General features: G+C 57.9%; 1 protein-coding gene across 1 annotated transcript; it reads left to right on the top strand.

Moving 5' to 3' along the window:
* The first annotated feature begins 6,817 nt into the window (after positions 1-6,817).
* EGR4 (early growth response 4) lies at positions 6,818-9,229 on the top strand. The gene is made up of 2 exons (XM_075929174.2): positions 6,818-7,176; positions 7,405-9,229. Exons 1-2 carry the CDS (start codon positions 7,026-7,028, stop codon positions 8,703-8,705), a joined length of 1,452 nt encoding a protein of 483 aa, XP_075785289.2. The 5' UTR covers positions 6,818-7,025; the 3' UTR covers positions 8,706-9,229.
* Positions 9,230-27,238: the final 18,009 nt, after the last annotated feature.

Genomic DNA, 27,238 nt, shown 5'->3' with positions numbered 1-27,238 from the left:
TCCACAGAGCACCATTTGGGAAACACTGATCTACGCAGGCAAGTTTTCGGTGTAGCTGACCAGATGAATTAAAACCAGTGCAGTTACACGGGTGTTGTCTTATTATTAATAATAATAATATAGAGAGAGATACCCATCTCACAGAGCTGTAAGGGACCTTGAGAGGTCATCAAGTCCAGTCCTCTGCCCTCACAGCTGGGCCAAGTATCATCCCTGACAGATTTGCTCCAGATCCCTAAGTGGCCCCCTCAAAAATTGAACTTACAACCCTGGGGTTTACCAACCAATGCTCAAACCACTGACCTATCCCTCTTTTGTCTGGATAGCTCTTTGGCCCTAGAGGGCTAATTGCAAGGGGAGGGATGCACATTAGAAGGTACTCGCAGTCTGACTATTAGGCTACGTCTAGACTGGCATGATTTTCCGGAAATGCTTTTAACGGAAAAGTTTTCCGTTAAAAGCATTTTCGGAAAAGAGCATCTACATTGGCACGGACGCTTTTCTGCAATAGCACTTTTTGAGGAAAAGTGTCCGTGGCCAATCTAGACGCACTTTTGCGCAGAAAAGCCCCGATCACCATTTTCGTGATCGGGACTTTGTTGAGGAAAACAAATCTCAGCTGTCTACACTGACCCTTTTGCGCAAATGTTTTGCGCAAAAGGGACTTTTGCCCGAACGGGAGCAGCATAGTATTTCCGCAAAAAGCACTGATTTCTTACAGTAGGAAGTCAGTGCTTTTGCGGAAATTCAAGCGGCCAGTGTAGACAGCTGGCAAGTTTTTCCGGAAAAGCGGCTGATTTTCCAGAAAAACTGGCCAGTCTAGACACAGTCTTACTGTATAACGATGCCTGTGCATCTGATAACGTCGCCCACACAGCGAAGGCCTCACGAAGGGCTGAGCCTACGCTGGAAAGTTACAACCACGATGCTACATCTCTCTTGCATCTCCAAAATCCACACGCCTGAGTAGGGGTGTAATAGAGGAACTGTTCAAATGATTAATGTCTCTAGATCTTTAATCATTTGTGTTGCTCTTCTCTGGACCGTCTCCAATTTCACCACATCTTTCTTTAAATGTGGTTCCTAGAACTGGACACAATATTCCAATTGAGACCTATTCAGCGCAGAATAGAGTGGAAGAATGACTTCTCGTGTCTTGCTCACAACACTCCTGTTAATGCATCCCAGAATCATGTTTGCTTTTTTTGCAACAGTGTCACACTGACTCATATTTAGCTTGGGGTCCACTCTGACCCCTAGATCCCTTTCTGCACTACTCCTTCCTAGACAGTCGCTTCCCATTCTGTATGTGTGAGACTGATCGTTCCTTCCTAAGTGGAGCATTTTGCATTTGTCCTTATTAAACTTCTCCAGTTTGTCCAGATCATTTTGAATTATGACCCTATCCTCCAAAGCACTTGCAACCCCTCCCAGCTTGGTAAAATCTGCAAACCCAATAAACATCCTCTCTATGCCAATATCTAAACGGTTGATGAAGATATTGAACAGAACCTAGAACAGTGATCCTCAGATTTGGGCTATGTCTAGACTACGTTTTATTTTCAAAAGAGGATATGCAAATTCCACAGGAACTTCTTTTTCCGATCTCACTTTCGAAAGCAGGTCTCTCAAAAGTGAAAGTAGTCTGGATGCGGAGGTTTTTGGGAAAAAAAACACTTTTGAAAAAAATGTGTAAACCTCATTTTTTAAGGAAGGGTTTTTCGAAAAAGGGATTTTTTTTGCGAAAAAACTGCACCCAGACTACTTTCACTTTCGAAAGACTCACTTTCAAAAGTGAGATTGGAAGAAGATATGCAATTCCCATGGAATTTGCATATCCTCTTTCGAAAATAAAGCATCGTTTAGACATAACCATGGTCTATTGAACCCCCATGGAGTCCATGCTATTGGTCCACAAGACCATCAACTTATAGAGAGAAAACACCATCAAGGAGATGGGGAAAGCACCCAGGGTGGGGAGTCCGTGTGAGGCTGTTATACAATGCTCAATGGGTTGGAAAAGTTGGAGGACTTTTATAGAGGGAAGCCACCACATTCCTTTTATTGCAGTTGGGTTTTAAAATGTGCCCAGCCCGGCCTGTGGTTTGCCAAACCTCTTCCATCCTGAAAGACCCACACACATTGGCTACGTCTACACTGGCCCCTAATTCCGGAAAAGTCATGCAAAGCAGGTAAGTCAGAATAGGGAAATCCACGGGGGATTTAAATATCCCCAGTGGATTTAAATAAACATGTCCACCGCTTTCAAGTAGGAATAAGAGATCCTCCGGAAAAGGGCTTTATTCCGGAGGATCGCGCCAGTCTAGACACTTTTTTCCGGCTTTTCCCCAAGCCGGAAAAAAAGCGGCGGCCATGTTTATTTAAATCCGCGGGGGATATTTAAATCCCCCACGGATTTCCCTATTCTGACTTACCTGCTTTGCATGACTTTTCCGTTTTATGGGGCCAGTGTAGACGTAGCTATTGAGTAATTGTTACAGAGCGGGAAGAAATCACCTGCACTCCCCACTTCCAGGGAGAGAAATGGCAGCGGGATAGCAGCATGACGTGGCCCTATGCAGCGATTCCCTAGCAGAAGTGAGGAAGAAGGCTGCGCCCAGCTGGAAATGCGCGATTAAGAAGGCGGAATGTTGGCCAGGCCTCTGCCACGAACAGCCCTACAGGTGTGAGCACAAGTATCTGGGATTTCGCTTTTAGGTCTCATTTAAAATGCGTTACCTTTTTAGGGCTGGCCTTAGGATTTACGGGGCCCTGCGCAGTACTATGAAACTGATGCCCCTGTGTCCGACGGCAGCCAAGGGGGGTAAGTTTTTAGAGATGTGATTTTATAATCCTCAGCAATTAATGAAATATTTGTAAAGCAAATTTTAAACAAGGGCTCTATACACTAACACAGTAAATTCAGAAACTGACAGCATATACCTGGGTTTGCAAATGCCTGTTAAATGGCTTCATTACCACTGAAATGACTCTTTCACGGGGTCAGTCTTCTGCTAATTGCTCTGTCAGGCTTTTTCACTTCTAAGTTAACTAGATCTTCTCCGGAGGAACCAGAGCCACAGACCAGGGACAGGAAAATCTGGGGTGGGTGGCAACATTCCCTCTAATTTTTTCCACCCATGTGCAGAATAAATTTTGTTATGTGCACCCAGGCGCATGTGGACATGCTCCACCAGTAGACACTGCCAGCTGTAGACATTCTGCTAATCAGCTGAGCGGCATCTGAATGTCTCCTGGGTGGCTGCCCAAGCACTCAGCTTGCAGGGAACACTGATGAGTGGACACAAAGACCTAGTGGTGCCCCAAATTTCCAGGAGTCCTACATAACTGCGTGTCGGTAAGGACAGCCCTGCTCCTACATCATCTCGCTCCCAACACCAGGCTGGAGAATGGATCCAGAATCAGGCCCCAATGTCTGCTGAACGACTACACAAACATCGCACGTCTCTGCTTTTACAGGAACGTTCAGCCAAAGAGCTCAACGTGCTCCACCAACGTGAACGTCACCAACTTCCCTGCAAAGTGGGTGAGCACATTCAGGCACTTTCAAAGGTACTTGCCCAAGGGTAACACTGTGAGTCACAGGAAGAGCCAGGAATTGTACTCCAAAGCCCTGGTTTCCAACCACCCAGTGTAACCATTCGGCAACACTGCCTCAGCCTGTAGATAATGTCCATGTACTGGGTTCATTGCACCAGACACAGCCCAGTCGGAAATGTGCTGCAGGCATCAAGCACTGATAGGGACTTCCTCACCCAGAAGTCTTGCTCTGACACTATATAGCTGTCCTGGTCCCCATCTCCAGCCCCCTGCTGCCCCCCTGTGGTCATTCTGCAGTATAACTCTCTCTCCTGCCCAACCCCTCCCTTTCCATTTTATGAGAAATAATCAAATTCCAGGCTGTTGGATGTATTCACCTCACCACTCTGTGCCTCAGTTTTCTCATGTATAAAATGAGAATAACGATTCAGATTTCTTTTGTCATGTGCTTTGAGAGCCACTGATTTAAAAAAACACTAGATAAGAGCCAGGGATGATAATGGTGGTTGTTATCTTCCTAGTATATATTGTAGAAATGTTTGCCTGTCTGTCTGTACATCTGTGAGTCTGTTTGTCCAAGAACTCCTCCTGGTATGAGCTAAGACCACCAAGTTTGCTAGGCAGCTTCCTCTTATCATAACTTGAAGTAAGGCCAGGACTTGGTTGTGCCAGGACAGGCTGTGCCTGGAATTCGATTGTTTCTCATAAAATGGAAAGGGGGAGGTCGGGCAGGAGAGAGAGTTATACTGCAGAATGGCCACAGGAGGGCAGCAAGGGGCTGGAGATGGGGACCAGGACAGCTATAACTGCATTGGACCAACAGGGGCTAGGGGTGGAGAAAGGGACAGCTCTCTGCTATATATTTCAGAGTGTCTCTGTGTGTGTCTGTCTGTCCTCCAGCCGTGGGACATGCACCCCTCCCACAGCTGTGCCTACTGAAGCTGCAGCAGCCATGGAGAGGTGCTTCTGACCTGGCCCCAAGCTGTGTGGTGTCAGAGAGCTGAGGTTGTCTTCTCTCCCTGGGACACCCTGCTCCCTGAACCTCTGCTCCCCAGAACAATGATTTACATGGAGAAAAATGAAACTTACTTGAGCTAAGGACCCAAGCAATGCCAGGTCAACCTTCCAGTGAGATAGAAAGAGAAATCATTTTGCATTATCATTACGGGGCACCATGTGTGTGGTACATCTGCCTGAGCAGTGGCAGCAGAAAACACCACCGTTTGGCAGGAGACACTCAGAGCCCCGTGGTACCGCAACAGCTGTGCTGGGAGTCAGCTGGGAAGGAATCCTGCACACACCATCTCCGAGAGTCTAGACGTGATCCTGTGCTGGGTGATGCAAGGCATCCCAGCAAGATGGGGGCCTCTCTGTTACCAGCTGCCCTGCGCCAAACACAAGCCTTTCTCCCATTGACCCTGCGAGTGAAGGCGAGGGCAGGCAGGGAGCCTGTCATATGCGTACCAGCAATGCCAGGATTTATACCTAATACTTCACCCGCTTTGCACCCAGATGCCCCACCATCTTGGCTTCCAGTGGAGTGCAAACACCTCGCACAGCCTGCTTCATGCACAAGGATTTGCAGGAGCAAGAGATGATGATGATGAGCAGGAGAGGAGTGGTGATGCTTGGGCTCCACCACTAGGGCAGTAAAATGCCCATAAAAACATAAGAACGGTCACACTGGGTCAGACCAACGGTCCATCCAGCCCAGTATCCCATCTGCCCACAGTGGCCAGTGCCAGATGCCCCAGAGGGAAGGATCACAACAGGTGATCCTCACGTGATCCCTCTCCTGTCACCCATTTCCAGACACACAGATGCTAGGGGCACCATTCCTACCCATCCTGGCTAACAGACATTGATGGACCTAACCTCCATGAATCTATCTAGCTCTTTTTTGAACCCTGTTTCAGTCCTGCCCTTCACAGCATCCCCTGGCAAGGAGTTCCACAGGTTGACTGTGCGCGGCAAGAAGAAATACTTTTGTTTGTCCTTTCTTCTCCTGTTCCTTCTATCTCATCAGGGTGTATAGGGAAGGAGTTAGACTAGAGGGCAGGCTAGGGGGGCTCTTAGCCCTCAGGCCAGGCCCCTGCTCTGCTGGAGACTGGCTCTGTGACTGCAGGGCAGTTCCTCCACTTCCCCATCTGTAAAATGGAACTAAAGCAGGGCCCTGTGTGCTGCGGGACTGCAGGAAGAGTGGCCCCGCCTACAGGTGCCCACAGTGCAGCATGTGGGGCAGCCCGGGTGACTATCCCTGGTATCTTCTGGTAAAGCCTCTGGATCAGCCCTCTCCTGAAGCCAGACCTACTTCCGAGGGGGGGGGGCAGGATGGGTTATGTGTGGCTGGGCTGGGGGGGGGGTGAAAGCAAGTTGAGGATCCCATTGAGGTGCAGGGGGATCTCTGCTTGTGAGCTGCTCCTCAAATGAGGGGGCCAAGCCCCCTCCCTCCTGCAGGACGCCAGGCAAAGCCCCCCCCCTCCCAGGGGGTGGGGAAATCAGACCCCAAACCGTTCCTGCACCCCAGATCTCTTCCAGCCCTGTGTCTATGATTCCGCAGGGCACATGGGGGGCAGGGAGAGCTGGGGGGGGGGGGGACACATCTGGTCTCACAGCTCCCTGCGTGGGAGGCCAGGCAACGCCAAAGCCTGCCAGGCATTGCATAAGGCTGCAGCGGGAAGGGCCCCGATCCGGAGCGGCGTGTTTGGCGAGTCCCGCGGGTGCGTGTGAACGGCGCGGTGGGAGGCGTGACTCCGGAGCGGTGTGTGTAAACACGCCACGGCCACCCTGGGATTCTCCCGGCCCACCGACCCCCCCCCCAGCCTCCGACCCCTAGCGGAGCCAGGAGGCCCAGCCACCGTGCCCCGCCCGTGGGGATCACGCTGGGACCCACGGCCTCACCCAGGGAATCCCGGCTCCAGCTGCCCCAGCTGCGGGAGAATCGCCCTGGGCCGGGGGGGGAGGGGGGGCTGGCGCGCTGGGCTCTCGGCTCGCCCCTCTCCCTTGCCCGGGGTGGGGGCTGGGGGGCTGCATCCAGCCGCAGCGCCCGGGCCTGGCTGCTCTTATTGCCAGGCCGGGAAAGCAAAAGGGGGGGGGGGGAGAGATGGTCCGACGTCACCAGGAGAGATTTCCTTATTGGGGCTCCCTAGCCTACATCCTGAGTCCATATAAGGGCATTTACGTCACCGCCCGCCTCCCGGGGGACTCCAGAAAAGGAAGCGGCGCTGCGCGGCGGAAGGCCACGGGCAGCCCTCCCGCGGGTATAAAAGCCGCCGCAGCGCTGGGAGCCGCTGGAACCGCACAGGCTCGGCGCGGCAGCCGGGCACGGGCCGGGAAGCGAGCCACCCCCGGGCGCAGGGGCTGGAGCTGCGAGCCGGAGCCAGGCAGCGGGGCTGGCGAGCTGGGGACACCCCCCCCCCGCCCCTTTGCGCCTCCTCCCTGCCCCGCCACCCCTGCGCCCGGCGATGTTGAACCTGATGGATTTCTCCTGCCAGGACTCGCTCTACGCCAAGTACCAGGAGGGCTGCGAGCTCAAGGCTGGCGAGCCCCCGGGCTCGGGCCCGCAGGAGCAGCAACTTGTGGAGGGGCCGCAGCCGGAGGCCGATTTCCTCGGAGGTAAGAGACCCCCGCTGAGCAGCGCTGGGGGGGCCGGTTTCCACGCGAGAGAGGCCCCGGGCCGTGAATCGAGCTGGCTGCAGGGCAGCGGGGCAGAGCTCCCGGAGGGTGGGCTGGGGCTGGGGCTGTTATATAACCCCCGGGGGCGGGGGAGGGGAGGCGGTCTGCAGGCCTGGGCCCCTCTCGCTCCGTTCTTGACCGGTCCGCTGTGCCTCTCTCCATCCCCAGGTGAGCTCCTGAGGGCCGCCCTGAGCGCTGACACCGCCGATCGCTTCTTCCTGGGCAGCCCGCCCGCCCCGGCTCTCAGCTACACCGGCAGCTTCTTCATCCAGACGGCGCCGGAGCATCCCCTGGACCAGGAGTCGCTCTTCAGCCTGATGTCGGGCATCCTGGGCCTCTCGCCTTTCCCGGCCCCCGACGGGCCCCCGCGCCCCCCGGACTCGCTCTACTCGGCCCCCGAGGCGCTCCCGAGCCCCCTGGACCTGTACTCCGCCTGCCCGCCGGAGCTGAACGTCTCGGGGCAGCCGCCCCTGGCGGAGCAGGGCTACTCCGACTTCGCCCCGCTGGAGCCCGGCCCAGCCTCGCCCCTCGGCAGCGCCTCGCAGTGCCTCTACGAGGCCAAGCCGGAGCTCAAGCTCCCGCCCCTCTCCCCGGCGCTGGACAAGTTCAAAGCGCCCTGCTCCCAGTGGGAGTCCCTCGCCGCCCCGCCGGGCTACTTGCCCGCGGGCTACCAGCCCCACGAGCCCTTCCCGCCCCCGGAGAGTAGCCAGGCGCTGTTCCACCCGCTGGGCTCCAAGCTGGAGCACGCCTTGTCGGTCAGCTGCCAGGCCGAGCTCCGCAGCCTGGCCGAGGCCTCGGGCCCCTTCAGCGCCAGCCTGGGCTTCGCCTGCGAGCCCGAAAGTTTCCCGACTCTTGGCGGCGACTTCGGGGAGGCCAAGACCCAGCCCCTACCGGCCGCCTTGATCCAGGAGTTCGAGCCCTCCGGGGCTGAGGTCCTGATGGGCCCCGGCGAGCTCCTGCCGCCGCCCCAAGCGGACTTCCTGGCCCGGCCCTCCCCGGCCCTCTCCGCCCTCCTGCCCGAGCCGAAGCGCCGGCCCCGGCGCAGCAAGTGCTCCTCCAAGTGCTTCTGCCCCAAGCCGCACGAGAAAGCCTTCACCTGCCCGGTGGAGAGCTGCATCCGGCGCTTCGCCCGCTCCGACGAGCTCAACCGGCACCTGCGCATCCACACCGGTCACAAGCCCTTCCAGTGCCGCATCTGCCTGCGCAACTTCAGCCGCAGCGACCACCTCACCACCCACGTGCGCACGCACACGGGCGAGAAGCCCTTCTCCTGCGACGTGTGCGGCCGCCGCTTCGCCCGCAGCGACGAGAAGAAGCGGCACGGGAAGGTGCACCTGAAGCAGAAGGCGCGGACGGAGGAGAAGCTCAAGGGCCTGGGGTTCTACGCGCTGGGGCTCTCCTTCTGGGACCCGCTGGAGCCCGGCGCCGAGCCCGGCCTCAGGGCGCTCTCGGGGGGCGCGCCTTGCTGAGGGTCTCCGCCTGGGGACCCCGCGGCTCGTGGGTGGCAGCAGCCAAGGGCTGGGCTGGCTTCCTCCGGCGATCGATCGCTGCCGCCAGGAGCTCCGGAGTGGACTGAGGCGAGTGATACGACGCGACACCGTTTCAGCACCGCGGGCGGTGGACAGCGCTCGCCAGCCGGGCAGCCGCGCGCTTGGGCCAGCTCCCGGCCTCACGCCGGCCTCCAGCAACCACGCCCGCGTGTGAACGCGCCGCTCTCCGCAAGCCGCTGGCCGAGCGCTTTCTGCGTGGCCTAGGGACTCGCGTGGAAAGCGGGAGCGGGCGGTGGCTTGAACGCACACGCTGGCTGTGAGCCACGAGGGGCACCTGCTCGTAATTGGAGACCCGGGTGGTGTGAGCAGCTCTGGTCTATAACGTTTTGTACATAGCTGTGGCTTGGGCTGGGGGTAGGGCTGTTCCCCTGCCCCCCCCCCTGTAAATATGTTTCTCTTTGTAAAAATATTACAAAGCTGTGTTTATTTTTTCAATTAAAAAAAGTTTGTTCTACTCTAGAAATCCTTTCTGCAGCTTTTTTCTTTTGATCCCCAGTAATGTTAATACATAAGAACGGCTGTACCGGGTCAGACCAAAGGTCCATCTAGCCCAGTAGCCTGTCTGCCGACAGTGGCCAGCACCAGGTGCCCCAGAGAGGGTGGACCGAAGACAATGATCAAGCGATTTGTCTCCTGCCATCCCTCTCCAGCCTCTGACAAACAGAGGCCAAGGACACCATTTTATCCCCTGGCTAATAGCCTTTTATGGACCTAACCTCCATGAAATTATCTAGCTTCTCTTTAAACTCTGTTCTAGTCCTAGCCTTCACCGCCTCCTCTGGCAAGGAGTTCCACAGGTTGACTACACGCTGTGTGAAGAACTTTCTTTTATTAGTTTTAAACCTGCTACCCATTAACTTCATTTGGTGTCCTCTAGTTCTTTTGAGCCTTGTACCACCCCTGCCCTTACAAAGATCTTAGGACTGGAAGGGACCTCAAGAGGTCATCGAGTCCAGTCCCCTGCCTTCATGGCAGGGTCAAACGCCATCTTCTAGACAGCCTGACAGGTGTCTAACCTGCTTTTAAATATCTCCAGGGATGGCTCAGTATTCTACAGGGTTGGGTACTGAATCCCCAGAGAGATGGGTTTTGCTAACTGTACACTCCTTGAAAATCCCTTACTATCTGCCTCCACTCCTGCCCCCACCCCCATGGTCTTGCCTTGATGGCTAAACAAGGTGTGGTTTTTACCTCTAAGTGACAAATGGGCCTGAGCCATCTGGCAGTAACACAGCTGAGAAAAGGCATTTGAGTTTTACCGTAGTAGCTAGACACGGTCAGTGCTGACTCCAGCTGGCTTGGCCGCAGGGCGCTTACCTTGCACATCCTGCTGGCTCTGGGTTTTCACCTCGCACCAGCCACGTTGCTCATGTGGGTTAGTTCCTGAACGTTGTCCATTCTGAGTGCTCTTTGGGGCAGGGACTGCCCACTCACTGTGCTGGGTTTGTACAGCACCTGGCGCGGTGGGTCGTCCAGGGGTTCTGGGCACTAGTGGAATACAGACCAGGATTTCTGAGTTATGGCTCATCCAAAGGCAGCACCCCATGGCATTCAGCTGATGGTACGGAATCTCCACAGCATCATGGTGAAGCTACCCCTGGAATCACCAAAACCACTGGCTTTCCTTGATGCTCATATAAGCTAGGCTGGCCTTATCTTAGGAGACCCAAGAAGCTCCCACTCAGGTATTATGGGTACCAGAGTGCTCAAGGTTTGGAGGCTGTGATTACATCTCTGATTGAAAGCCTGAGCCAGTTGCTCCTTCAGAAAGGTGGTGGGGGGGGGGAGAATACAGTGTCTCTTTATTTCCCTTCCAGTTTCTTTTCAGCAGATGCAGGGTGAATAGAAATGAGGTTTTTTTCTCTCTCTTGCTCCTCAAATTTCACCTATCGCTCATCAAGCCCCCTGAACACATTCACACGCAGAGAATAGGAAAGACTAGGAAAGATTTTCCGGGCACACTTGGCTTTCCTTTGGAAGCTCCCAAGATGTTAGAAGGCTCCAGCAGGATCCAAGCAATGGGCCATGCTTACATGCCCCGGAGACACTTGACAACAGAGACTAAGGAGGTTTCACATGCAGGCTTCCCCAGTGTGAGTGGGGTTCGCACCTGGCTCGCTCCTGCCTTCAGAGAACCCCTCTTGCACTTTGCTAGCATGGGGATGGGCTGTTGGCTTTGGACAGTCATTGCCTCATCAAAGAAACAGCATGGCCAATACAGGCCAGCAGGGGGACTCACGCCTTCCCAGAGGCCCAACAGAAGGGAGCCAAAAAGCGGCTGTATGTGGAGTCCACGAATAGATGTATTGCCACCCTCCCGGGAAAGGCACTCGGATGCCCTGCAGTCCAGTGGCAGCACCAATGCGTGGCTAGAGAAGGCCATTTACCAGGCCAGAGTTCCTGTCAGTTCTTCCCCATTCGTGGCTGTGTGGCTCTGAGGCATGTTAGCAACTGGCTGGCACAGACAAAAGCAGATCCAACATCAGGCTCAGTGCGTGGGGCAGAGCCCTGCTGGAGGGGTGGAATCTGAAAGGGTTAAAGCGATGGTCACCAACGGGTCCATCGCGATCGACTGGTTGATTGCGGCACCCCTAGGGGTCAATCGTGGCTAGCTGGCTGGGTGGCTGCCCGTTTGCTCCAGCCCAGCTGGCCAGGACATTCAGCCCGCTGAGGCTGTGCCACGCTCCAGCTGTGCTGGATCAAAGAGGGGTAGCTGCTCGGCCTTCTGGCCATGTGGCTACTGGCTGGGTGGCTGCCGTTCTTTGATCCAGCCCAGATGGACCATGGTGCAGCCTGAAAGCTGCAGCCCACGAAACTGCACCGCTCTCTAGCTGCCCAGGTGGCTGCCCTTCTGTTTACTTGCCAGCTGGGGGAGAGGGGTGGGAAGAGGCACGCGGGCAGACACATGCATGTGTCCCTGCTCTTGTCTCCTGCTCGGGGAGAGGGCTGGGCAGTTGGCACATGTGGCGCGCTGGGGACAGGGCTACGCCGCACTGTTCCTCTCCCACCCAGATCCTACATCCCTGTCCCTCCCCCTGGCAGCCCTCTCCTGCACACTGAGCCCCTCGTTTTTGTCCCCACCCCAGAGCCTAAGGGGGTCCACAACAGCCACTAACTCTGAGACCCCCCAAAAGTAAATCTGGCCTATGAGAAGCCCTGAACTTCTGTACCCCCTGTCCCTTCCCCTACCCTCCGGGGGCTGGCGTGCCAGAGGAGTGGGGTGTGTCAGTCGGGGGCCACATCAATAGGGTTGGAGGTTTGGGGAGAAGTTGTTTTTGCTTCTCACGTGTGTGGTCCCCAACTGATTTTTCTGTGGGTCAGTGGCCCCCGACCAAAACAAGGTTCCCCCCCGCCATCAATAAAGAAAACGTAGAAGCCTTTTGTGTTGCACATGATATTTTACTTTATTTCGCATGAAGTTTGCTCAACTAACGTGAGAAAGTTAAAACGCTTCATCTGTTGAATAATTGAAATTAAGCCCTTCTCCCCAGCTGCAGCTCTAGCAAAATGGCTCGGGCGTAATTATGTAATTAAGGGTGAGTTTCCATTAGCAACGGGGAGTGCGCGGAAAGGTTTGGAGTGGGCAGGGCCTCAGGGAAGGGGCGGGGCCTCAGGGAAGGGATGGGGTAGATCCTGGCTTGCCCAGACATTTAAAAAGTGATCTTGGGTGTAAAAGGGTGGGAGACCCCTGGATTAAAGGAAATCCCAGAGGCACAGAGATGGGCAAGCTCCCCCGGCTGGTTGTTTGCCAGACTGCTGCGACTGGCCCTTAGCTTGCAGGGGCTGGGCACCATCATGCTAGGCTCACGCTGGTGGGTGGCAACACTCTTGGTGGTGGGAATTGGGGGTGCCCAGGCCCTGAAACTGGTACAGTCTCCCCAAGCCACCAGCAGCTCTTGCACCTTCTCCAGTATCCTGCTGACAGGTAGGGCGGCCAACTTTCTAATTACACAAAACTGAACACTTTTGCTCCGCCCCCTGCCGGAAGCCCCGCCCCTTCTATGAAGCCCCGCCCCTTCTATGAAGTCCCACCCCCATCCACTCCCGTGGTCAATCGCCCTTCCCCACCCACTTTCACTAGGTTGGGGAAAGTGTGTGTGGGGGGGTGAGGGCTCCAGTTGGGGGTGCAGGCTCTGGGGTGGAGGGTTCTGGGGTACCAAAGGGGTTTGGGATGCAGGAGCCAGCTCCAGGCTGGGGTACCAAACTGGGTCAGGAGATTTGGGGGCAGGGTGGCGCTTGGCTCCGGTTGGCGGTTGCCCTGGCTCCGTGCAGCTCCCAGAAGCGGCTGGCATGTCTGGTCCCTAGGCAGGCGCCCATAATTCGGGGAGGAGGTTGATAAATTGGAGAGGGTGCAGGGAAGAGCCACGAGACTAGTGAAAGGGTTAGACAACCTGGCTGTGAGGGTGAGGCGATTTAGCATCTCAAAGAGACGGTTCTGGGGAGATTTGATTAGAGGCTGCAAGCAGCTGCCTGGTTAACAAATATTTACCACTGGGCTCTTCCGCCCAGCGAGGAGGGTAGAACACGCTCCAGTGGCTAGAAGTCAAAGCTAGAGACACTGGAATTGGAAACAACTGCTACATTTCACAGTGAGGCACGAGCCGCTGGAACAATGGGTCCCGGGGCACAGTATGTTCCCCATCCCTGTCAATGTTTCGGTGAAGACGGGATGGTTTCCCTAAATGCTCAGCCCTCAGAAGTGTTTTGGTGACGTTCTCCGGCCTGCGTTAGGCACATTGGCCCCTTGGAAAGTGCGACTCTGGGAGCTACTGCAAGTCCTTTTCAAACCCCATGGGTCCCCTTACGCGCACGTCACCCTGTTTGGGAATTTTCAGAGATTCCCAGGTCTGGAGGAATCATTTGGGATCCTCTGGTCTGATTGTCTAACACTGGCCAGAGACCTGCCCCCAAACTATTCCTAGAGCAATTAGAACATAAGAACGGCCATGCAGGGTCAGACCACAGGTCCACGTACAGCCCAGTGTCCTGTCCTCTGACAGTAGCCCATGCCAGGTGCCCCAGAGGGCGTGAACAGAACAGGGCATCATCAAGCGATCCCTCCCCATCGCCCATTCCCAGCTCTTGACAGAGGCTAGGGACACCACTCTGACCCATCCTGGCTAAAAGCCATTGATGGACCTAACCTCCATGAATGTATCTAGTTCTTTTTTGAACCCTGTTAAAGTCCCGGTCTTCACAACATCCTCTGGCAAGGAGTTCCACAGGTTGACTGTGTGCTGAGTGAAGAAAAAAAATCCTTTTGTTCGCTTTAAATCTTCTGCCTATTAATTTCCTTTGGTGACCCCTCGTTCTTATGTTATAGGAACAAGTAAATACCTTTTCCTTATTCACTTTCTCCACACCACTCATGTTTTTATAGCCCTTTTTCCTATATCTCCTTAGTCTCCTCTTTTCTAAGAGGAAAAGTTCCAGTCTTTTTAATTTCTCTTCACAGGGTAGCCGTTCCAAACCTCTCAGCATCTTGGTTGCACTTTTCTGAACCTTTTCCAATGCCCAGACAGCTTTTTGGAGATGAGGTGACCCCATCTGCCTGCAGTGCTCAAGGTGTACCAGGGATTTATAGAGAGGCAATAACACATTTTCTGTCTGATTCTCTATCCCTTTTTCCTCCTACTCTTTCCACGTCCCCTTCTCTCTAGGGAAGACTAAAGACAGTAGCTTCTCCCAGCTCCAGTCCACTTCCTTTGCACAGCCGGTGTTCGGTCCAGAGCACAGTGGGTGAGGTTTATGGTTCTCGGCTGCCCAAGCGTGCACCAGCCACTGGTGGGTGCTGTATCCTGCAGAGAGGCTTTCCCTGAGAGAAGAGTTTTTCCAACTTTGTACGCTCAGGGTTCATCATACGCTGTCCAGAGCGTCACACCAGATACCAGGCAGGCGGCCTTTGGAAATTACTGAGCCAGGGAGCCCTCCCAAGGAGCTGCCAGGTTCTACAAGACTCCGGAGTGCCCCTGAGGTCGCACTGCCCATGCCCAGGAATCGTGTCGCTGCTCCCTACCCAAATCTTCCAGCCTTGCCCCCACCTCCTGGACTCTCCTGTCCTGCATTCATCTGAAAAATCCTCTGGCTTTTCAAAGGACGGGCAGCAGCTGCCTCCGTACCTGGGGCAAGGCAGTGGAGTTTGCACAGATGACCAGAGGGGTCAGGGTGGGCACTATGGGACACCTCTTGGAGGCCAGAGGGTTGAGTCATGGAAGGACAGATCAGTGCCGGGCACCTGGGCTCTGGGCACTGGGGTTTGGGGCTTCTGCCCCACTGCATGCCATGGCTCAGGACACTGGGTGTTAGCCCAGGGTAACGGGGACACATGGCTTCTGCCCCCTAGCACAGCGGGGGGCTCGGGTCTTCGCCACAGACTCTCGGGGCTTTCTGCTTCAGGCCCCTGCTCCATGGGCCCCCCAAAATGGCTCGGGTTCCCCCTGGGTTTGGGGAGGAGGGGTTCAGCAGGCAGGCTGCCCGAGGGAGAGAGGACAACCCCAGCCCTCTGTCACCGCAGCAGCTGGGGCCAGGTGAGACGTGCCTGTCCATGGCAGCTGCAGCAGGCACATCCAGGGGCGGGGTTCATGGCCTGGAGGACAGACAGACGCACAGACAAACAGCCGCACCAAAAGACAAACTCTCCGAAATATACAGTAGAGAGCTGTTCCTTTCTCCAACCCTGTCCCCCCGCTGGCCCAGTGGGGTTATAGCTGTTCCAGTCCCCGTTTCTGGCCTCTTGCTGCCCCCCTGTGGCCATTCCACAGTATAACTGTCCCTCCTGCCTGACCCCTCCCTTTCCATTTGATGAGAAAATCGAATTCCAGGCACAGTCGAATTCCTGACACTACCAATCCCTGGCCTTTCCTCAAATTAGGAGAGGAGGAAGCTGCCTAGCAAACTTGGAGGTCCTAGCTCTTACCGTTTAGTAGTTGACCAAACTGTGGTGTAGACAAGACCTTTGGCTCCAGAAGAGCTAGAGCAGGGTGGATGCTGGGAAGGGAGCTTGCGAGCCAGGAGTTCCCCCTGAATCCAAGCTTGGCCTTCCTTCCTCAACAGACCCAGAAGGGCGGACAGCAGTTCCCAGCCTGCCTCTGCTCCCGGTCCATGGTCATTAAGCCAGAGCGGTTGTGCGTCACCCAGAGAGAGATGCTGGAGGGACCTGGGGCGACAAACAGGAGAAAGCAGCGAGCCACAGGTGGAAAACAGGTAGGACTGAGGTGTCTCCATGGCCAGAGGCCTCTGCAAAGGCCAGGAATGGGTGAGGGGAGAGAAGACCCCTGGGGGTCCATTAGGCCGGACATGCCCCATGCTGCGGAGAAAGGCAAAAACCAGCAAGTGCCCAGCCAATCGGAGCAGGGGGAAGATTCCTTCCCAGCCTGGACTCTGGCCATCAATTTGACTCTGAGCATCGGAGCTGGGTTCTCCACCCCGGCATCTAGAAAGGATGCTCTGTAACCCCACAGACCCAGCTCTCTGGTGCCCCTTCTCCAGCCGGGGCCAGTCCCTGATGCTTTAGGGAGGCAACAAAACCCTCCAAAAGCCACATGACCGCTTGTGCTCCCAGGAAGACCTTCCTTCCTGAGGTCACAGGCGATCAGCTGATGCCTGACGCACGGTTGAGACAAGGGGCCGTGAGTCAGAGGAGTCGGCTTCGATACCTGGTCCCGCCCTTGGCTTGCCGGGTGGGTCAGGCCCAGTGTTGGATTTTCCCTCTGGGGTGACACTGACTTGGCCCGGGAAAGGGCTTTGTGATCCCCCGCAGGATGTGCTGAGGCTGAGGGTTGTTGTAGGATTCCAGCTGCTCGCCGGCCCCTCGTGCACCCTGCTCATTTGCCTTTTACATTTTTAGAGCCGTAGTTCCCATAACAACCGAACGCGGCTCATTGTGTGCCACACACACGCTCGCATACCCGGCACAAAAATAACTTCCAGGAGGCGATGGAAAGCAGGGACGGTCTGCCCACGTGGTCCTGGCTTAAATCCTCCGCGTCAAACCTGCTCAGAGAGCCTGCCGCGCGAGAATCCCCAAGCGGGAGCTGGGAGCAAACCCATTGCACAAACCATGGTGGCAAAGTTAAGAGACTTGCCCAAGGTCTCAGCGGCAGTGGCAGAGCTAGAGAGAGAACCCAGCTATGCGGACTCAGTGTCTGATCACCATGGGCAGTGGGTGAAGCTAGGGCAAGAGGAGGCAAGCTCCCCAGCTCCACCCCTTTTGCCCAAGCCCCGCCTCCAAGGGAGCCAAGCTGCCCTCCCCCCCAGCACCATGGGAAGGTAAGAGGGTTCATGATCCCAGCCTCCCCCCTCCCGAAGCAAAGGGAGGGCTAGCACTCGGGGCAGCAACTCTCCACCCCCGGTAGCCTACAGTAGACATTCTAGCAGACGGAGAATGGGCGGGGCCAGGCTGGTGGTCTGGGAAGGCGGCGCCTCCCCCTGCCTAGCACACGCTGCCCTGCTAACCACCACATCACACCGTCTGCCCCGACTGTCCACCGTTGCTCTAAGACGGGGCGTTCCCTGCGTGTCCGCTACCACGTTTCTCGGGAGTCCCCCAGAAGGATCCGGTTCCAGCCACGGTCTAGACAGGGCCTGAGTCTGAGCCAGCCTGGGCTGTCTTGTAACCCTAGAAAGAGCCAACACTGAATAGCTGACCCATCAGCCCAGTTGTGCCCACAGGCAGGGAGAGTCCATGGAGCGAGCCAGCAGCCTCTAGCCCTGCCATGCCCACCAAAGCTCCCTGAACGGGAATGTGCCTCGCCGGGCTCTTTTGATTCTTCCACTGGCAGGCCCCAAGATGCCCAGCCTGCTCTTGCTCCACGGTGGGCAACAGGGAGTAAGCTACAGAGAGGCAGCTGGTCACATTGAAACCGACATGGGGCACATCAGTGGAACATCCTCCCTTGCACTCAGCCAGACCTGGGACCATCCGGCCCAGAGGACAACAGGTCGCTAGACCCTAGGAAATGTTATTGGCCTCTTCCCAGACCCCACCAAGTAGGGGGTCAGCCAATGAATTTGTCAGCAGACTGTAAACCAACCAAAGGAAGTGTTTCTTCACAAGATGCACAGTCAACCTGTGGAACTCCTTGCCAGGGGATGCTCCTACAATCCTAGAATCCTAGAGCTGGAAGAGACCTCAGGAGGTCATCGAGTCCAACCCGCTGCCCAAAGCAGGACCAACCCCAACAGCCAAAAGTGTAATGGAGATAAAAATATGAATTAGAAAAGTTCCTGGAGGATGGGTCCATCAGTGGCTATTCACCAAGAGGGTGAGGGATGTAACCCCATGCACCAGGTGTCCCTACACCTCTGACTGCTAGGCAAGCCAGCCCCAGCAGCATTCTTCATACTTCCCCAGGATACCTGCCCCCCACTCCTCGCCTTCCCCATTCATCCAACATGCCAGCAGAGCCGTTCTTCCCCTGTGCAGCCACGCCTGCCCAGCACATCAGCTTGTCTGCGCTGCAGGCGGGCGGCCGAGGCTGATGGTGAAGGGAGCATGTCGAATCCATCTCTAAGCTGCTGCGGCTCCATCATGTCCGATTCCAGGCCCCCATCCTGGGGCTCTCTCAGTGGCAATAGAGCTGACAGCTCCGGCTCCTACAGGAGGCGAGACCAGAGCAGCCAGGAGGGGAGCTCATGGCTAGGAAGGGCCTTGGGCTTTAGGGGAAAGGTAGCTTGGTGCTATAAATGTCACTGCGCCATGATGCCAGGCCACCAGGGCATGTCACGGTGCAAAGTGTCCAGTTCTGGACAGCACATTTCAGGAAAGATGTGGTGAAATTGGAGAGGGTCCAGAGAAGAGCAACAAGAATGATGAAAGGTCCAGAGAACATGAGCTGTGAGGGAAGGCAGAAGGAATTGGGCTTGTTTGCTTTAGAAAAGAGAAGACTGAGGGGTGACACGAGAGCAGTTTTCAGGTATCGAAAAGGGTGTCATGAGGAGGAGGGAGAAAACTTGTTCTCCTTGGCCTCTGAGGATAGAACAAGAAGCAATGGGCTTAAACTGCAGCAAGGAAGGTTTAGTTTGGACATTAGGAAAAAGTTCCTACCTGTCAGGGTGGTTAAACACTGGAATAAATTGCCTAGGGGGGTTGTGGAATCCCCATCACTGGAGATATTTAAGAGCAGGTCAGACAGACACCTGTCAGGGATGGTCTAGATGATGCTTGGTCCTGCCGTGAGGGCAGGGGACTGGACTCGATTACCCTTGAGGTCCCTGGCAGCTCTAGTGTGCTAGGGTTCTATGTCGCTACCTTTAGAACACGCTTCACCCCTCTCCAACCCAACTCAACTGGGCAAGAGAGGAATTAAGATTACATACACGTCACCGCTGCCTGGCGCGTCGGAGGCTGCTGTGACCTTGCTGGTGGCTATGCTGGGCAGTGGGTTGTGAGTGACCTCCAGTGGCTGCTGTCTGCAGCACGGCCCAGTAGGGCAGGGGATGAGTCACTATGCAAGGGGGCTTCGAACCTGTCTGACCAGTTATCTCCCAGGGAGCGGGACAATGGGAAGAAGGGGAGTGGAGCCCTGGCTGGGGGCAGGGCTGGAAGTGAGGGAGTTAGTTTCTGTCTGGGAGCATGGAGGCGACAGCCTAGGGAAAGGGGCTGGGATTTAGGGGCCCTGTCTCCCCCATCTCAAGGGGGGCTGAGGCATCCTAGGCCTGCCCTGTAATCAGATTACATCTGTGCTGGGCTGTATCCTGGAGAAGCAATAAACTCCCTCTATTCTACTGGCTGGTGGAGTCTGTCCGTGCCACTACGGGGGAGCAGGAGACGGGAAAACCCCAACACGCCGCCACAGCTGCATCAAGAAACAAAGCACCCCACAGCCAGGCACTGCCGCCTCACGGCACAGGCCACGTCAGCCTGGCAACCTGCCCCTCTGCCACATACGAGGCTGGTCCCGCCGAGTGGACGGCAGGGGCTAACCCTAGCCCGGGACACGGGCAGACCCTCCACAGCCAGCCCTCCGCCACGGGCAACCCGCCAGCTGTAAGCCCCACACGTAGGCAAAGGAGAAGAGTCAGCAGTTGGGAAAGATCCGTGCTGATCTCCAAGCCCCAGGAGACCTGCTCCTTCTCCTGGGCACAAATCATTTCCCCTCTTATCCCCCCGCGCACACACCTTGGCACGTCGTTCCCACAGGCACCCCCCGGGCTGGCTGGTAGAGTTCTCCTCCAGCGAGCCACCGTTCACAGGCCATGGGGCTCCGAACTTGCCGCCGGCTGAGAGCTCCTTCTGCCGGCCACTCAGACACTTTGCAGCAGGACCAGCGAGGGAAGCACATGGCAGTCGTTCTGTAATCCCTTTGTACCTCCAGCCATTTCCTCTCCCATCCCCACACGTTCCCTTTGTACTTAACTAAGCCCCTACGTAAGAACGGCCACACGGGGTCAGACCAAAGGTGCATCCAGCCCAGTGTCTGGTCTGCCCACAGCGCCAACGGCAGGTGCCCCAGAGGGAGGGAACAGAACCGGGAGTCATCAAGCGATCCCTCCCTTGTCACCCATTCCCAGCCTCTGACACAGAGGCTAGAGACCCCATTCCTACCCAGCCTGACTAACAGCCATTGATGGACCTAACCTCCATGAATCTATCTAGTTCTTCTTTGAATCCTATTATAGTCCTGGTCTTCACCACATCCTCTGGCAAGGAGTTCCACAGGTTGGCTGTGCGCTGCATGAAGAAGTACTGCAGGCCAGTCTGTTCAGAAGTCACCTTAGTGTCGACCTGTTAAAAGTATTCTGTGCTGGTGTCCTCTGTCTGCCATTCCAGCTGCTAGGAAGCTGCAACACCCAAAGAAAATCCAACGTCTGTGCACATTTAAGAAGAGCAGTCCATTCATGACACGACACCAGCCTTAAAACTGAGCCAGCAATAGGCCACACGGCAGGTGGAAGACGGGTAGTGCCATGGTATGAACCCCGTCAACATCATCCCATTATTTTGCCATATGTACACGAAGTATGTACAGATTGCTGGTAAAATTGCTACCGTAATGATAACAGCTTAATTCCATAACATTCGAATGAGTCTTACCCCCCTCCCACCAGGTCTGCGGGATGAATAATGGTTTGGAATATGACTTAGCAACTTTAAATATACATGAACGGTTTTAAAACTTGCCTTTAAATGCCAGCAGACGTGTGTGTGTGTGTGTGTGTGTGTGTGTGTGTGTGTGTGTGTGTGTGTATCTTTAATTGTTGGCTAACTTGGGAGTCTATATTTAAATGCTGGGTTTGAATCTTTACATATCAGTTCCCATGACAGGGATCCATTTAATAACCAGGGTTATTTTTGTTTCTCTTTTTTTAAACTCTGCAGCTTTGCATTATACCCTAAGATCAAGTGGGTGGGGAAAGCCACACATGAGCCAGCTGGGGCATTTGAAAAGGAAGGGAGTGCTTAACCAACCCCCTTCCCCCCCCTACACACACACAGATCATAGATTCCTAGAGCTGGAGGAGACCTCAGGAGTCGTGGGTCCAGCCCCCTGCCCAGAGCAGGACCAGCCCTAACCCTAACGAAATGCTCAAGACTAACGAGGCACTGGGGCCTGCATTTTGCAAGAGGTCACTTTGGATGAACCACTGTGGAAGCCAAATGTCCTGGAGTCATAAAATGTGCTGGAAAAAAAAAAAACCCTTCCCCAGCTCCTCACCCGCTCAGCTCTTGCCGTCTCTTGTCGCTGGCAGGATTTCTTGCAAGGAAAGTAGGTGAGGAAGGAAGCAAGGGAATAGCCACGGGGGAGGCACTGGCCCTTCGGGAGCCAACCTACTTCCTAAGGCCAAGTCACCCAACGGGGACCAGTTCCTGGATGACTTCGTTCGAGGTCATCGCTCTCACACCCATCCCCTCGTCAAAGCCCTCGTTGTCCAGCTTCTGCGTGATCCCAGTCCCCTCCCCTGCCAGAGACGGGTGCTGCGGAGGGCATGACGGGTGCGTCTCAGCCTGGAAGGGGTGCAGAGAACACGGAGGGTTGGCACATAGAGCGGAGATGCCCGGCCGGGACTGCGAGGCGCATGGGACCAGCTTGACAGCTGTTCTGGGACACGCTGGTCCCTCAGGCGACCGGCATGGGTGGGGGATTTCCCCGTGACACGGGAACTGGAAAACCATCTGTGGATGGCTTCCAGTGCAGATACCGGTGAGCATCCCCCACCGTCAGCGAGCATCTAACCCAGTGGTTCCCAAACATTTCAGCATCACGCCCCCTTTTTGATTTTTGTTAAGCCAAAAAAGGAACTGAGCGGGGCAGCAAGACTTGATGATGCCGGGGGCTGGGTTGCCTCACGCCCCCCCCCCGGGAATTTCTTCATGCCCCCCCCAGTTTGGGAACCCATCCTTCCCAGCTATTCCAGTGCCAGGCTCCATTGAATCCTCATGCCTGTAGACGGACCCTACCTGTGAGCTCCCCGTGAGACTGGAGAAGCGTCACGACAGCCCGTAACTAACAACGGAGATGGGAAAAGCTGCCAGAGGGAAACAGAGGAAGAGGCTGACGTTGTCCAGCCAAAGAGACCTCCCGACGGAACGGAAGGGCTGGGTTAAGATCACACCTTGTAAACACGAGAAACGTGGGACTGGAAATCAATGGCCAAGCCCGGCATCAGAAGCTAGGCCTTACTCATAGACTTTAAGGTCAGAAGGGACCATTATGATCATCTAGTCTGACCCCCTGCACAGTGCAGGCCACAGAATCTCACCCACCCCTCCTAGAATAATCCTCTCCCCTATATCTCAGATATTGAAGCCTTCAAATACTTTGAAGGCCCCAACATGCAGAGAATCCTCTAGCTGTGATCTGTGCCCCATGCTACAGAGGAAGGCGAAAAACCTCCAGGGTCTCACCAATCTACCCTGGAGGAAAATTCCTTCCCGACCCCAACTATGGCGATCAGCTAAACCCTGGGCATGTGGGCAAGACTCACCAGCCAGACACCCAGAAATTCTCTATAGTACTCAGTGGAGAACATAACAAGGGATGGGCTGTTCTGCCCGTCCTCTCCTTTTGGAGTCCTTAAAAGAGACACAAGTCAGACGTCAGAAATGGTCACACACCAACCCGCAGGGGAACAGTTTAACCCGCTGTGACGTAGTGTCGGTACCTGGCTGGTTGCTGTGCTTGGGCTGAGGGCGACCCCTACTGGCCTGTCTGCGAGCACTGCCCCGCCTCGAGGGCCCCCATGACACTGACCGAACCGTTCTACCAGGTAAAGGAAGGGATGGAACAAGAGAAGGGAGTGTTGGGGGAAGGGGCCGTCTGGGGCTGGAGCCATGAAGGAAACAGGGCTGGAATCTAGGGGCCCACAGACCCCATCTCAAGGGGGCTGAGGCATCCTGGCCCAGGCTCCTGTAGACGCATCACGTCTGTGCTGTGTCCTGGAGAAGCTGCTCGGCTGGTGGCCCTTTGGCCGGCGTGTGTCTGGCTCTGGCTCCTGGCAAACGGGATCAGGCCACAGCCGGGGCAACTCCAGCCTCTCGCCACCAACTTCCCGCGTCTGCCGAGCGCACACCGGCTCCCACCCTGCATCCCAGCCCAGAGACTGTCCGGGGGGGTCGGACCCTGTCAAAGGCTCCCTCCGGCTGGGGGGCGGGCGGGAGGGGAGAGCACTCAGGGCGCTGGTAAGACCCAATCTGGAACGGGTCATCCTTCCCTGGCCTTATTCATAAAAGGCTTTAAAGGGGGTTTATGGTGTTTGCCACAGGGCTTGGCAGGCCCGGCTCTCTATCTCAGCCAGCACCCCTCAGCCCTCGCCTGCACCCCCATCCCTGTGCTGCTCCCCACATCTCGGCCAGCACCCCTCAGCCCTCGCCTGCACCCCCATCCCTGTGCTGCCCCCCACATCTCGGCCAGCACCCCTCAGCCCTCGCCTGCACCCCCATCCCTGTGCTGCCCCCCACATCTCGGCCAGCATCCCTCAGCCCTCACCTGCACCCCCATCCCTGTGCTGCCCCCCACAGCTCGGCCAGCACCCCTCAGCCCTCGCCTGCACCCCCATCCCTGTGCTGCCCCCCACATCTCGGCCAGCACCCCTCAGCCCTCGCCTGCACCCCCATCCCTGTGCTGCCCCCCACATCTCGGCCTGCACCCCTCAGCCCTCGCCTGCACCCCCATCCCTGTGCTGCCCCCCACATCTCGGCCAGCACCCCTCAGCCCTCAACTGCACCCCCATCCCTGTGCTGCCCCCCACATCTCGGCCTGCACCCCTCAGCCCTCGCCTGCACCCCCATCCCTGTGCTGCCCCCCACATCTCGGCCTGCACCCCTCAGCCCTCGCCTGCACCCCCATCCCTGTGCTGCCCCCCACATCTCGGCCAGCACCCCTCAGCCCTCGCCTGCACCCCCATCCCTGTGCTGCCCCCCACATCTCGGCCTGCACCCCTCAGCCCTCGCCTGCACCCCCATCCCTGTGCTGCCCCCCACATCTCGGCCAGCACCCCTCAGCCCTCGCCTGCACCCCCATCCCTGTGCTGCCCCCCACATCTCGGCCTGCACCCCTCAGCCCTCGCCTGCACCCCCATCCCTGTGCTGCCCCCCACATCTCGGCCAGCACCCCTCAGCCCTCGCCTGCACCCCCATCCCTGTGCTGCCCCCCACATCTCGGCCTGCACCCCTCAGCCCTCGCCTGCACCCCCATCCCTGTGCTGCCCCCCACATCTCGGCCAGCACCCCTCAGCCCTCGCCTGCACCCCCAGCACTGTGCTGCCCCCCACATCTCGGCCAGCACCCCTCAGCCCTTGCCTGCACCCCCATCCCTGTGCTGCCCCCCCACAGCTCGGCCAGCACCCCTCAGCCCTCGCCTGCACCCCCATCCCTGTGCTGCCCCCCACATCTCGGCCAGCACCCCTCAGCCCTCGCCTGCACCCCCATCCCTGTGCTGCCCCCCCACATCTCGGCCAGCATCCCTCAGCCCTTGCCTGCACCCCCATCCCTGTGCTGCCCCCCCACAGCTCGGCCAGCACCCCTCAGCCCTCGCCTGCACCCCCATCCCTGTGCTGCCCCCCACATCTCGGCCAGCACCCCTCAGCCCTCGCCTGCACCCCCATCCCTGTGCTGCCCCCCACATCTCGGCCTGCACCCCTCAGCCCTCACCTGCACCCCATCCCTGTGCTGCTCCCCACATCTCGGCCAGCACCCCTCAGCCCTCAACTGCACCCCCATCCCTGTGCTGCCCCCCACATCTCGGCCTGCACCCCTCAGCCCTCACCTGCACCCCATCCCTGTGCTGCTCCCCACATCTCGGCCAGCACCCCTCAGCCCTCAACTGCACCCCCATCCCTGTGCTGCTCCCCACATCTCGGCCAGCACCCCTCAGCCCTCGCCTGCACCCCCAGCACTGTGCTGCTCCCCACATCTCGGCCAGCACCCCTCAGCCCTCGCCTGCACCCCCATCCCTGTGCTGCCCCCCACATCTCGGCCTGCACCCCTCAGCCCTCACCTGCACCCCATCCCTGTGCTGCTCCCCACATCTCGGCCAGCACCCCTCAGCCCTCAACTGCACCCCCATCCCTGTGCTGCTCCCCACATCTCGGCCAGCACCCCTCAGCCCTCGCCTGCACCCCCAGCACTGTGCTGCTCCCCACATCTCGGCCAGCACCCCTCAGCCCTCGCCTGCACCCCCATCCCTGTGCTGCCCCCCACATCTCGGCCAGCACCCCTCAGCCCTCAACAGCACCCCCATCCCTGTGCTGCCCCCCACATCTCGGCCAGCACCCCTCAGCCCTCACCTGCACCCCATCCCTGTGCTGCCCCCCACATCTCGGCCAGCACCCCTCAGCCCTCACCTGCACCCCCATCCCTGTGCTGCTCCCCACATCTCGGCCAGCACCCCTCAGCCCTCGCCTGCACCCCATCCCTGTGCTGGCCCCCCACTGCTCAGCCAGCACCCCTCAGCCCTCGCCTGCACCCCCATCCCTGTGCTGCCCCCCACATCTCGGCCAGCACCCCTCAGCCCTCGCCTGCACCCCCAGCACTGTGCTGCCCCCCACATCTCGGCCAGCACCCCTCAGCCCTCACCTGCACCCCCATCCCTGTGCTGCCCCCCCACATCTCGGCCAGCACCCCTCAGCCCTCACCTGCACCCCCATCCCTGTGCTGCCCCCCACATCTCGGCCAGCACCCCTCAGCCCTCGCCTGCACCCCCATCCCTGTGCTGCCCCCCACATCTCGGCCAGCACCCCTCAGCCCTCGCCTGCACCCCCATCCCTGTGCTGCCCCCCACATCTCGGCCAGCACCCCTCAGCCCTCGCCTGCACCCCCATCCCTGTGCTGCCCCCCCACATCTCGGCCAGCACCCCTCAGCCCTCGCCTGCACCCCCATCCCTGTGCTGCCCCCCACATCTCGGCCAGCACCCCTCAGCCCTCGCCTGCACCCCCATCCCTGTGCTGCCCCCCCACAGCTCGGCCAGCACCCCTCAGCCCTCACCTGCACCCCCATCCCTGTGCTGCCCCCCACATCTCGGCCAGCACCCCTCAGCCCTCGCCTGCACCCCCATCCCTGTGCTGCCCCCCACATCTCGGCCAGCACCCCTCAGCCCTCGCCTGCACCCCCATCCCTGTGCTGCCCCCCACATCTCGGCCAGCACCCCTCAGCCCTCGCCTGCACCCCCATCCCTGTGCTGCCCCCCCACATCTCGGCCAGCACCCCTCAGCCCTCGCCTGCACCCCCATCCCTGTGCTGCCCCCCACATCTCGGCCAGCACCCCTCAGCCCTCGCCTGCACCCCCATCCCTGTGCTGCCCCCCACATCTCGGCCAGCACCCCTCAGCCCTCGCCTGCACCCCCATCCCTGTGCTGCCCCTCACATCTCGGCCAGCACCCCTCAGCCCTCGCCTGCACCCCCATCCCTGTGCTGTCCCCCCACATCTCGGCCAGCACCCCTCAGCCCTCGCCTGCACCCCCATCCCTGTGCTGCCCCCCACATCTCGGCCAGCACCCCTCAGCCCTCGCCTGCACCCCCATCCCTGTGCTGCCCCTCACATCTCGGCCAGCACCCCTCAGCCCTCGCCTGCACCCCCATCCCTGTGCTGCTCCCAACATCTCAGCCAGCACCCCTCAGCCCTCGCCTGCACCCCCATCCCTGTGCTGCCCCCCACATCTCGGCCAGCACCCCTCAGCCCTCGCCTGCACCCCCATCCCTGTGCTGCCCCCCACATCTCGGCCAGCACCCCTCAGTCCTCGCCTGCACCCCCATCCCTGTGCTGCCCCCCACATCTCGGCCAGCACCCCTCAGCCCTCGCCTGCACCCCCATCCCTGTGCTGCCCCCCCACATCTCGGCCAGCACCCCTCAGCCCTCGCCTGCACCCCCATCCCTGTGCTCCCCCACATCTCGGCCAGCACCCCTCAGCCCTCGCCTGCACCCCATCCCTGTGCTGCCCCCCACATCTCGGCCAGCACCCCTCAGCCCTTGCCTGCACCCCCATCCCTGTGCTGCCCCCCCACATCTCGGCCAGC

The sequence above is a fragment of the Pelodiscus sinensis genome, chromosome 4 (genome assembly GCF_052426305.1).
Source record: "Pelodiscus sinensis isolate ZL-2025 chromosome 4, ASM5242630v1, whole genome shotgun sequence".
NCBI lineage: Eukaryota > Metazoa > Chordata > Testudines > Trionychidae > Pelodiscus > Pelodiscus sinensis.
Note: the sequence above shows the minus strand (reverse complement) of the source record. Positions and strands in the feature narration are given on the sequence as shown.